The sequence below is a fragment of the Diabrotica virgifera genome, chromosome 1 (genome assembly GCF_917563875.1).
Source record: "Diabrotica virgifera virgifera chromosome 1, PGI_DIABVI_V3a".
Classification (NCBI taxonomy): domain Eukaryota; kingdom Metazoa; phylum Arthropoda; class Insecta; order Coleoptera; family Chrysomelidae; genus Diabrotica; species Diabrotica virgifera.
This window is the reverse complement of record NC_065443.1, coordinates 255,008,339-255,020,874: the sequence shown is the minus strand read 5'-3', so window position 1 is coordinate 255,020,874 and position 12,536 is coordinate 255,008,339. Positions and strand designations below refer to the sequence as shown.

The 12,536-nt window shown below is 35.3% G+C and overlaps 1 protein-coding gene across 1 annotated transcript in view; it reads right to left on the bottom strand.

Moving 5' to 3' along the window:
- Window positions 1-3,067: 3,067 nt before the first annotated feature.
- LOC114338892 (scavenger receptor class B member 1-like) overlaps window positions 3,068-12,536 on the bottom strand; it is a 110,765-nt gene continuing 101,296 nt past the window's right edge. Inside the window, exons 5-6 of the mRNA XM_028289522.2 lie at window positions 7,423-7,623; window positions 3,068-4,714 (exon numbers count right to left, since the gene is read on the bottom strand). Coding sequence (XP_028145323.2) covers window positions 3,743-4,714; window positions 7,423-7,623 — 1,173 coding nt within the window. The 3' untranslated portion in view covers window positions 3,068-3,742. The remainder of the gene's footprint in view (window positions 4,715-7,422; window positions 7,624-12,536) is intronic.

Genomic DNA, 12,536 nt, shown 5'->3' with positions numbered 1-12,536 from the left:
TTATTCTGGTATTGAAATAGATTTTTAGTAAGACCAATAATTAGTTAATAGTAGAAGAAATTTAAAAACAAAAAGAAAATACGTAATACTAATTTAAAGTAAGTAGAATAGCTTAACTGTAATTTAAAAATAATCGATTTTTATAATCGATGATCATAACCTCTAATATCACTAATATCAGCTTCTCACATTTCTCACAACAAAAAGTGAAACAGTGAAACGTGAAGAGCTTTATTTCCCTCGTTTTATTTTAGGCGGGTGTATTTATAATATTGTCTTTCGTATTAACGTTACTATATATTATTTATCTATGTTAACGTTTACCTCACTACTCGAGGGTTGAAGTGCCGATGATGCAATTAGGAAAAACAAGAAAGTGTCGAAGTGTCCTCCTCGAAATAAAAAGTGACCTGTGTTGTGTTTTGTGTTGGCAAATTTTTTAATGTGTCTTTAGGTCGGTACCATTTTTGGTTCATTATCTTGTATAATAATTATACAAGACAAATGTTTTAAAGTCTCTAAATTCTACTAAATAAATACATTGTTAATACTTTATATGCTTGTTTTATTTATATCATATGAGGATAATAATTACGTGATGCATAAGTTAATTAAGGTCGAATTATTTACGTGAACCGAAGACGTATCTTTCACGTGAATTACTAATATATACATTCCCTAAAAAAAACGTTAATCAACACGTATTTGCAACGTGAATTACCCGAAACATTTTATTGCTATTTAAGGTAAATAACACGTCTATTGAAGACGAGTTATTCACGTAATTTAAAGACGTATTTTCAATGTGACATTCCAACCAAATTTTCACGTGAAATTCACGTAAGCAATTTACGTATATTGGTGACAAATGTACCCAAAATTCACGTAATTAACACGTCAGTCTGTTTGCTGGGTAATTATTTCCATTTACTAAGGCTGAAAATCAGTACACACTTTCTAAGTTGAATATAAATAAAAGTTATTATAGTCGGTCAGCTGTATGACGGGACAGAGCCGGTCGGTCGGCCCCAATAGTCGATTGAGGAAATGAAGCATTTTGGCTCGCAATTTTTTCGTCCAGCATGGATTTACTTGAAATTTTCACAGAAGGTACGGAATAGTCCAAGGATCATTTTCTATATTTTCTATCAGAATAATTCATTAGAATCAACTCAACCAGGCCAGATGTGCCTTTAAATTCATTCCTTCGAGTAACTTCAACGAGTCAATATGTAGCATCATAACAGACTAAATATAATTCGCGTACGAGCCACATATCAGTACAACTACGTTCTCCCGGGGTTGGTTCTACTACCCTGGTGTCAGTCGCTATCAATGAAGTATCTAAGTGCTGTTGGTGTTTCTATAACAGACGATCATCCTCCACTGAGCCCGAAGATTAGACAACGGGGTTATTTGAAGTCAATGATCTATTCCAATAAGCCTACAAGCACCCGTGCATTGAATAAGGAAATTCAACGCTGCATTAAGGAAAATCAGCCACATTCAATACAAAACACGATTCAATATAAAAGTTACCATCCAAAGAAAAAAACAGTGTTTTCTATTATATTCAAATCTTTCATAAATATTGGGACACCCTTTATGTGGACAGTCGGGGTAGTAATTAGTTAAATCTATAATCCTGGATTTAACTCACTAAAAACTTTCGTTATTAAACTACCTCTAAAGCTGCGTTGACATTGGTCAAGTGACTTGATCAACTCACTTGAATTCAAGTGAATTGAATGCTTTTTGAACGTCTAAACCAACGATTCTTTCAAGTGAAATGAATCAAGTGCTATGAATTGGGGGGTTTGACGTTCAAAAAGTACCTATTCAATTCACTTGAATTCGAATGAGTTGATAAAGTCACTTGACCCATGTCAACGCAGATTTAGGAGGATCTACCAAATTATATGATAGATTGTGAATTTTAGTGATAATTCAGTAAAACCATCACCACAATTTAAAAGGTGTAAAAAGATCATAAATATCCATGCTGGAAAAGAATATAGTATTTTTTAACCTTCGAGCGGGCGCGCAGTCGTAAATTTTACGACAAAAACACATTGTTAAACCCTCGCTCATATCACAGGGTCTAACGAGTCTTTGTGAGATTCAATGTTTCTAAACTAACAACATATCGGGTTTACGCACACGTGTTTGATATTGACAAAATTTCCGTACTCGAAAAATTTTCGACACGTGCCGTTTCATGTAAGTATATTTATGCATTTTATGCTTGTAACTTTATTTTCTCATTTATTATGTAAAAGTACATTTTTTTCCAAACTTCTCGTATTATGGCTCGTAGACCGCTTATGCAAAATCAGATCATCTTCTTCTTCTTCATGTGCCTTGTCCGTTGCAGACGTTGGCTATCATCATAGCAATTTTAATTTTGTTTATATATCAGATCCTTTTAAAATATATTTTTAAAGCAGTGGGGCACCTAGAATTTTGCTCTGGGGGGGGGTTTGCTTGGGCACAGAAATTTTTTTGTATTGTTTGTGAAAGATAAGTTACATTTTCCTACTATTCTTTATATATTTTTATATGCCCTGGGAGGGGTTTTAACCCCCAAAACCCCCTGGGTGCGCCACTGTTTTAAAGTGTTGTTTGGTTTTTTTGTAAAGAAAAATAAAAAATATTAGTTTAAAATATAAAATATTCTTTTTTATAAAAATCCACGAGGAAAAAGTTTTCCTGTAGTTGGCTGTATACCATATATTAATTACAAAAAAACAAGTAAAAGCCTTTATAAAAGGTATATTTATTAAAATTCCCTAAAAAGGGCTACACCACAGAACTAGTTTTCGATCGGATGACCGATCTTCGTCAGTACTGACTTAAAATACGTATAACCTGATAAGTTAATTCAAAGTTTTTGAAATTTTGACTACGGTTTTAAAAAGTTATAGGATATACTGCCACGATGCTGACATGCTAACCACCAAAATACAAAAATATACGGGTAAAAACTTTTTAAAATTCATCCGTCATGGAAACATAGATTATATTTGTGAACTTGAACATGGATGTAGAAAATATCGAGCAAGATACAAGTTCACAAATATAATCCTTGTTTCCATGACGGATCAATTTTACAGGGTTTTTACCCGTATATTTTTGTATTTTGGTGGTTAGCATGTCAGCATCGTGTGAGTATAACCTATAACTTTTTAAAACCGTAGTCAAAATTTCAAAAATTTTGCATTAACTTATCAGGTTATACGTATTTTAGGTCAGCACTGATGATGATCGGTCATCCGATCGAAAACTAGTTCTGTGATGTAGCCCTTTTTAGGTAATCTTAATAAATATACTTTTTGTAAAGGATTTTACTTGTTTTTTTATAATTTTTATATTCTTGTAACAAGTTCCCAACATTTATAAAAAAAATTTACAAAATGTAGTAAATTTTACGACACGCGCCCGCCCATGTTACATTAAAGGGCGCGCCCACTTGAAGGTTAAGTAATCTAGATCTAATTTTACTATACGCAACAATATTAGGTCTCATTTACATTATGTCTAACAACATAATTGAAGCTCAAGGACATTTTTATATACTTTTGGCATGAATAAGTAGGTACCAAAGAGCAAAAGTGTTCAGAGTCTCGCCAATATTTGTTACCTATTATCCACGGCAGCGGTACTATTTTCACCTAAATTCTATACTGCACTGGCATTGTACTCTTTTTCAGGTCCGAATTTTAAACAATATCACAAAATAAGATCATTTACTTATCCGAAAATCTTTTTCTTTAAAATACTGAGCCGGGATAGTGATAAGAGGCAAGGGCGAGTACTCAGAGGCAATGCTTAATGACCTGGGAACATTAGCCTTCGTGAAGAATAGCGTGAGAAGAGCTGCTCCAGAAATGAATGCTAGTCCTAATATTCCCAATAGATAAACAACTACCTTTTGTAATATGGGTGCTACATCTACTGCTGCCCTTAGGAGGAAGTTTACTAGGGGTGATAGTTCGTCACAGGAGAGCTCGATCCATAGTATAGGAAGTGTGAGACCGTTAAAAGGTCTTGTCTTGCTGTTAAACTTTGTTTCTTTAACCCCGAGGTTGATTTGGATTCTCAAAGCTGATTCGTCCAGGGGAACGCCAATATCAGGCTGCATTTTAGCTAAACTGCTGTGTTTTTCATCCGAAGGGTTCATACCATTAACACTTTCCACTATTTCTTTAGGAGAATTGAGAAAGTGGGGCTGTGAAAGCACTATAGGAATGTCGTAGTAGCAAGGACCTATATTTTGCAACCCTTTTCCAGGACACTCCCCATTAAAACAAAAACATTCATTATCCTTATTTTCTTCTGGACTGGCAAACATATTATTCGGCATTTTATAGTTGTAAGACCTAAATCCTTGCTTGGTGTATCCTTCTTCGACAAACTGCAGCGATACGGGTCTGCAGAAAGCTTTTCTGAACAAGGTGATGCTGGTTTTTGTCATCGGTCTAGGGTAAAAAGTTCCATCGAAAGCACCTTCAACTAATTGACATCGTTTGGTCGATGAAATTGCTTCGTCACTACTATCATATCCCCATTCTGGCAGGCCTTGTTTCCCGTTCCAGTTGATGATGTGGTAGTCGGCAAGAGTCTCGTTTTCGGTAAGTATATTCGGGTAGCGTGTTTTCCTTCTCTCCGGATATATAGCAATGCTGACGTTATTGCCATTATCTCTGGATAGAAGCTAGAAAAAAATAAAAGAAAATTAAAACTTGAATATTGACTTTGATATATCGCACCCTCAGTAATATAAGGGCTCAACTCAAAATTTGTGTTAACTGTGATTTTAAATGATAAAGGCACAAAATGAAATTCTCTACCGGTTAGCATTGACAGAGGGAAAAAAAGAACATGAATGGTTCGGTAAATATATTTGTGCCTCTCTCTCACTCTCCCCGGTCACCTCTGGTTTTTACTGCTACAACGGAGCAATCACTAACCTGTCTATGATTTTCTATGACGAAAATCCTGGTGAGTTTGTGTTTTAACATTTTGTATTATATAGAACAGTTTTTAGTTGAGCCGTTATATTATGCAAAATATAATAAATAAATGGGTCTCATTCATAATAGATCGATATTTTGCATAAACAGTGACAAGATATTAATAATATAAGAGATCAAACTTAAACAGTTCCTTCTTTCTGTTATGTTTTTTTGTACTATAGGGGACTAACTTGAAAGGATTTTTTTCAATTACATGTAATTAATGGAATATTAATCATGTAAATGTAAATGTGTCAGGTGCCATACGCTAAATAAATAAAAACATAAAATATCTGAAGCTCCCTTTATAAGTTACACCTAAATTTCATGCTATCAGGTCATCAGGTGTATCCTTAGCCCTAATAATAGAAAATAAATTTTCTATACAGTCTGGTGTTAGCCTTCTTGTAAAAAGAAATTACAGCTAAACACTCTCTCATCGGGGTGAATGGAGGGAGGCAAAGTAATACACTTTTTAGTTAATTTTGTTGCCATCCTAAGTATTTGCTGAGAATCCATTTTACCGAACCTATTTTATGAGACATTTTGTGTAAAAATACAAACACAATTTACCAAGATGAGCTAATTAATTATCCAAAAATTAACAAAACTAAATTTGTATGTTTACTAGTCCAGAAAGCCACTGCGCATCCGCTAGGAAAAATATTCTAATTCGGATTTTTTGCACAATCTTACTCAAAAAGGACCCCTTTTAACAAATTTGCATGTTGCCAGGACCAAAAGTTGGTCAAAAATTTTTTAAACGTTTTTTTTTTGTTTTTTTCCTAAAATAATTTTTTTGCATGGAACAAATTTTTTTTAGGTTTTGTGGATCATTCCAAACAGAAAAGGTCTTTAGTGACTTTTCTCTAAAGTTGATAGTTTTTGACGTAAAAGTGATTAAAAATTGAAAAATTGCGAAATTGGCCATTTTTAACCCTCAAAAACTATGTGAAAAACTGAAAATTTGAATGTTGCCAAGGTAGGTAGATATTCTTTAAACATCGATTGATGAAATTCCGAAGAGTTTTTTGCAATACATTATCAAAAACCCCTTTGTTTTTTAATTGCCAATCAAACGTGCGCGACACTATTTTCCGCATTAAATATAAATGAATAAATTCGTTATTTCGTAAACCGGTGACTTTAAGGAAAAATCCCAAAGCAGGTCGGTTTTTATTTTTAAGTTATGATATTGTGGCATATATAGTATACTAGTGACGTCATCCATCTCGGCGTGATGACGTAATCGATGATTTTTTTAAATGAGAATACGGGTCGTGTGTTGGCTCATTTGAAAGGTTCTTCAATTCTCTATTCAGTAATATAAACATGTACATAATTATTTATACAGAGTGTCCAAAATGTTTTTATTAAATTAAATCATTTGGCAAATTGACAAAAAAATTAAATTATTGGACACCCTGTATAAATAATTATGTAAATGTTTATATTACTGAATAGAGAATTGAAGAACCTTTCAAATGAGCTAGCACACGACCCCTATTCTCATTTTAAAAAATCATCGATTACGTCATCACGCCCAGATGGATGACGTCACTAGTATACCATATATGTCACAATATCATAACTTAAAAATAAAAATCGACTTGTTTTGGGATTTTCCCTTAAAGTCGCCGGTTTACGAAATAACGAATTTATTCCTTTAATTTGCACCATACTGCATACACATGCAACGGTGGAAAGTAGTGTCGCGCACGCTTGATTAACAATTAAGAAACAAAGAAGTTTTGAATATTGTATTGCAAAAACTCTTCGGGATTTCATCAATCGATGTTTAAAGAATATCTACCTACCTTGGCAACATTCAAATTTTCAGTTTTTCACATAGTTTTTGAGGGTTAAAAATGGCCGATTTCGCAATTTTTCAATTTTTAATCGCTGATATGTCAAAAACTATCAATTTTAGAGAAAAGTTACTAAAGACCTTTTCTGTTTGGAATGATCCAAAAAACCTAAAAAAAATTTTTTCCATGCCAAAAAAAATAATTTTAGGAAAAAAACAAAAAAAAAACGTTTAAAAAATTTTTGACCAACTTTTGGTCCTGGCAACATGCAAATTTGTTAAAAGGGGTCCTTTTTGAGTAAGATTGTGCAAAAAATCCGAATTAGAATATTTTTCCTAGCGGATGCGCAGTGGCTTTCTGGACTATACGTTGAGAAAACGTAGTTTAACTCAAGCCGGCAGAGGAGCTAGTGGCAACGTGCTTCCAGTTTTCTGTGGGAGTTGGATGTATTATAGTCTAATGTATTTGGTCCGATACAAATCCGAACTAAGATTTAATTAATAAAAAAAGGTTAAGCTGTAAAAACAGTGAGTAAAAAAGTCATTTAAAGAAAGTAGGTAACTAAAAAAAAGAGTATTGTAAAGATTTTTTATACATACCCTTTCAAAAATTCCAAATGTTCCAAAATCGATCCAACTTGGTACGAACTCATTTGCTATGGAAACCAACTTGTCAGAATATCCCCAAAGATATTCTTGGATGGTTAGATTAAGGAAAGGTTCAGCGCCCAATGTTGCGCTCAGTGAGGAGAAGCCAATGTTCGTGATAAATGAAGAATTACTAAGGAAGCTCTGAATACCCTGAAAATATATTACTTATTAATAGTTAGCATGACAAAATAAATAAATAATACAAAATAAACAAATAATACAAAAATAAATAAATTACACAAAAATCATACGAACAAGTTGAATTTTACTGAGAATGTTAATTTTGAGAGTCCAAAAAAGTTACCAAAAGTTTGCTACTTCCTCTCGGAGAGGGATGGAAACGGAAAATATCGATTTACCAAATATCTGTACGCAGTAGAAAACATGCTTTATTTAGACAAGAAATGTAGCTGAGATAATTTTAAACAAAAATATTGATTAGCAATTGTTGTGTAAAATGAACTTACTGTTCTCTCAGAAACAATGCTTGTAGGGACCGGAAATTTTTAATGTCAGTTACTACCGCTAAATCGATTTTTTAAATAAAATTGGTATTAACTCGACGTTAAAAATTCGATATCTTGGATCAGAGTGTTCTATTGATAAATTCAGCATTTTCTAGGCATATTTCAAATGCCTCATATTTGTTTCCACAACTCAAAATCGAAATTTCATAATCATATGTATTGAAGATTAGGCTCTAACAATGAAAATTACATATAGTGATCGGTCAATGAAAGTAATAAAGGACACCGCACACATCTTATGGAACTAGATTGGTCTCGAAATTGCAATCATTTCATATCATTGCGCCAACTCTGTGTTTTAGTTAATAACGGTTAATAATAAATATTCGAGATTGATTCAGAACCGTGAAAAAACATACAGGCACACCGAGCGATAAGAAGTAGTCACTAAAAATTTCCACAGTATTTAACAACAAAACCAATCTGTATGATTATATGTGCTCCAAATTCAGCTCCAAATTAAATTGCAAAATTAAGAATTGCTGCACAAAAGGACTGGAATCGACTTTCTCAAGAAACCATCCAAGACCTGCGAGGCATGTACCTATAGAAGGATGCAGGCTATCACTAGAGCTAGAGGATAAAATACTAGTAAGCATAGGCGTAACCAGGGGGGGTTTTGGGGGTTGTAACCCCCCCATTGGGATGTACTTTGAGCTCTATACGCTTAACACCATAGCCCTCAGAGACCTTCCAGTAGTTGTAACCCCCCCCCCCCCTTTCAGGTAGTTGTAACCCCCCCCTTAAGATCATCCTGGTTACGCCTATGCTAGTAAGTACTAAACTGTTACAAGGTTGCCGTAAAAAAGTGTTCTATTGTCATTATTATTTATTTCTAATATTCTTTTTTTGCTTTTATGGTATAGACTTGGGTGTCAATTAGCCAGTCACAACTTTTTTTTCTACTCGTACATAAAGAAGGCAATGAGATCCTTAGAATTCCATAGCAAACTCTTCCACAGCTCTCTACTCAGTTCAAAAGCTGCAGCTGGCCGCTATAGACTGTCCAAGTTGCTCACCACATTTTTCCATTATACATCTTCTTCTTCTCTTTTCATATGTACAAATATATCAAATTATCAGGATTAATAAGTTTAGAGGTTAATTTTAATTTCACAGATAAATTTCATTAAACAATCATATATATTTTTGCTGTTCAGAGACAATAGATAGGATATATTGAAAGGTGGAAAAACATTACATTTTATTAAATTTTCGATTAAATTATAGGTGTATGGAATGTATTTTGTGCACTCAAATAAAGTGTGATTCAAATCACCCACCTTCTGACATTCAGTACAAAGATTTGAATCAAAAACTTTAATTCTTGCTAGATGTAGAGCGAAATATGCATGTCCAAACTTTATTCTGATTAATGTTGTTATATATCTTCGAGATACTACATATTTCAACCAATATATGTTTGGAACAGAAGGTTGAATCAGTGAATACTGAGATTTGGATTGTTTACAAAGATCTCGCCATGATTGACTCCATTGATTTTTAACTCGATGCTTAATAGTGTTAACTAAATCAGATATGCAAAACTTACAATTATTTGAAGTACCATACTCAATTATTATTATTATCCAGATTTAGCCATACGGCTCACACTCCCTCTAAGGGGAAAATTGACTCATCCCAGATACCTACGGTATCAAAAGGATTGAGCTCTGGTGGGACTCTTTCCGTGTTATCGAGCCCTAGGTAACTTGGAATGCAGGTGTATCTCCCAGAAATTTTCGTACGCATCTGGCCGTCGCGAGTAGTACAGCTTTCTGCATGGTCTTATAAAGATGTTCATTCAGACCCAGCTTTTTTATGCTTTCGAGGAGGGTCTTCGGAATGACTCCAGTAGTAGACATAATAATCGGTATCGTCTGGGTACTTTGCATTCTCCATTGCCTTCGTATTTGAATTTCTAGATCTCTGTACTTGGCGATCTTTTCAGTAAATTTACTACGTAGATTATTGTTGTTAGGTATCGCCACATCAATTAGTGTTGTTTGTCTTGTTAATTTATTAACTAGTACGAGATCTGGTCTATTATGTGCCACTGTTTGGTCTGTGAGCACAGTGCGGTCCCAGTATAGCTTGTAGTTGCCATCCTCAAGCATACTCTCAGGGACGTATTGATAATACGGGAGATGGTCTGTTTGGAGAAGTCCCAGCTTGATAGCTATCTCTTGATGAAGGATTTTTCCCACTGCGTCATGCCGTTCCTTGTATTCAGTTGCAGCAAATGCCTGGCAGCCCCCTGTAAGATGTTGGATGGTTTCTTGGGCTTGACATCCATATCGGCATCTGTCGTTTTGAACCTGAGGGTCTTTGATGATATATTTCAGGTAATTTCTGGTTGGTATAACCTGATCCTGAATGGCCAGTAATGAACCCTCCGTTTCAGGGAACATCTTTCCTGATGTCAACCAGTAGTTCGACGCTATATTGTCGACATAATCTTGGCTGACCTCATTGGGATGTCGCCCGTGCAGAGTTTTACCCATCCAGGCGCGCACTTTTTCGTCCTTAGTAAGGTGGTTTATGCGCATTTCTGGTTCCCTCAGTTTGATCGGTGTTGTGTCATCTACTGCGCAGATAGCGCGATGTAGAATAGATGTCTCAGCCTGCATCTGAAAATAAGTTCTTAAATTAGCAATTTGTTTATCTAATTGCTCACCTATATCCATAAGTCCTCTTCCTCCTAGATTCCGTGGTAATGTTGTTCTTTCTACTGCACTTTTAGGATGGTGTTTTTGTGCCTTTGTGAGGTGTGTTCGTACTTTTCGCTGAAGAGCCTCTATATCTGTTTTTGTCCACTTAATAATACCAAATGAGTAGCTAAGCGCGAAACATGCGTAGGTGTTTAGTGCCTTAAACAAATTTCTACTGTTAAGGTGTGAGCGAAGCAGCTGTTTTACCCTTCGTATAAACTCAGTAGTTATCTCTGTTTTCATTTGTTTATGGTCAATTTTCCGCGCTTGCTTTACTCCAAGATATTTATACATATCGTTTTCACCCATGGCCTCGATGTTCTGGCCATTTTGCATATCGAATCCTCCGGGCTGTACTTTTCCTCTGACTATATTTAAAATACGACACTTATCTAGTCCGAAGTGCATATTAATATCATTAGAAAAAGTTTCTACAGTTTTTAGCATCTCGTCGAGTTGGTTTCGAGTGGAAGCCATTAATTTCAAATCATCCATGTACAGTAAATGATTAAGCTTCGCCACCACATTGTTGTTATTTTTGATGCTAAAACCTGCATCTGAGGAGTTCAATAGCTGAGATAGTGGGTTCATAGCTAGACAGAACCACAGAGGACTCAACGAATCTCCTTGAAACAGGCCCCGGCTGATTACGATATTTTCAGTTTCGATGTTACTTTCACCAGGTATTTGAAGGTGAATTCTAGTTTTCCACTCTGTCATTATATGTTGTAAAAAGGTCACTATATTATCATCGACTTTATATATTCTCAAAATATCTATAAGCCATTCATGCGGCACTGAATCAAAGGCCTTCTTGTAATCAATAAAAGCAGTAAATAGATTCCTCTTTTTGGAATATGCTTGATTAGAAATGACTGAATCGATGATAACTTGTTCTTTGCAACCCATGGAACCCTTAGCGCATCCTTTCTGTTGAGGCTCTATGATATTGTTCAGAGCACAGTGTTGGTAGATACGCCGGGCTACACAGGATGTGACCAATTTATACAAAGTTGGAAGGCAAGTAATTGGGCGGTATTTTGCTGGATCTTGGGTGTTATTTTGATCCTTCGGTATTAAATAAGTGGTTCCCTGAGTTAGGAATGATGGTATATCCTGCGGATTAGAAATAACATGATTAATTAGTGTTGATAAGCATTCATGAGCACTCGAGAACTTCTTGAGCCAAAAGTTTTGAACTCCGTCTGGTCCAGGAGATTTCCAGTTATGAAGCTCTTTGATGATATTTGAGACTTCTTCAGTGGTGAAGGGTTCGTAGAGAGTAGTAGTGTAGTGTTGGCAGTTCTGTGCCGTATCTTCTATCCATCCAGCATTGTTGTTAAGAGCAGCTGGTGTGGAAAGTTGATTTCCCCAAAACTCATGAATTTCTTCTTGGCTTGGGTAAGACTTATCGAGATTTTCTACGGTGGAACTGAGTTTCCGATAGAACGCCTTCTCAGCAGTCTCAAAAAGGGCATTGTCGGATTTTCGGTTGTTACTCACTTTGTACTTTCTTAGTCGTCCTGAATAAACTGAGAGTCTTTGTTTTAATGTATCCAGGCACTGTTGGGCTGTGTTGTTTTCTGGATCGTATCTTGAGTGTCTTGCAGTATTCCGTATTATTTCTTCAGCTCTCCTGATGACTCTTGTACTTCTTACACCTCTTATATATTCTGTGACTTGACCAATATCCCTACGCAGCAATTCAATCTTTCCGAGCAGTCTTTTTTCCCAGGGTGCAATTCTGTTACCAGTCCTTCCGTTGTTAGTACCCCGTCGTGTTCTGATCTTAACGCCCATTACATTAGCAATTGCTGTTGCTGCA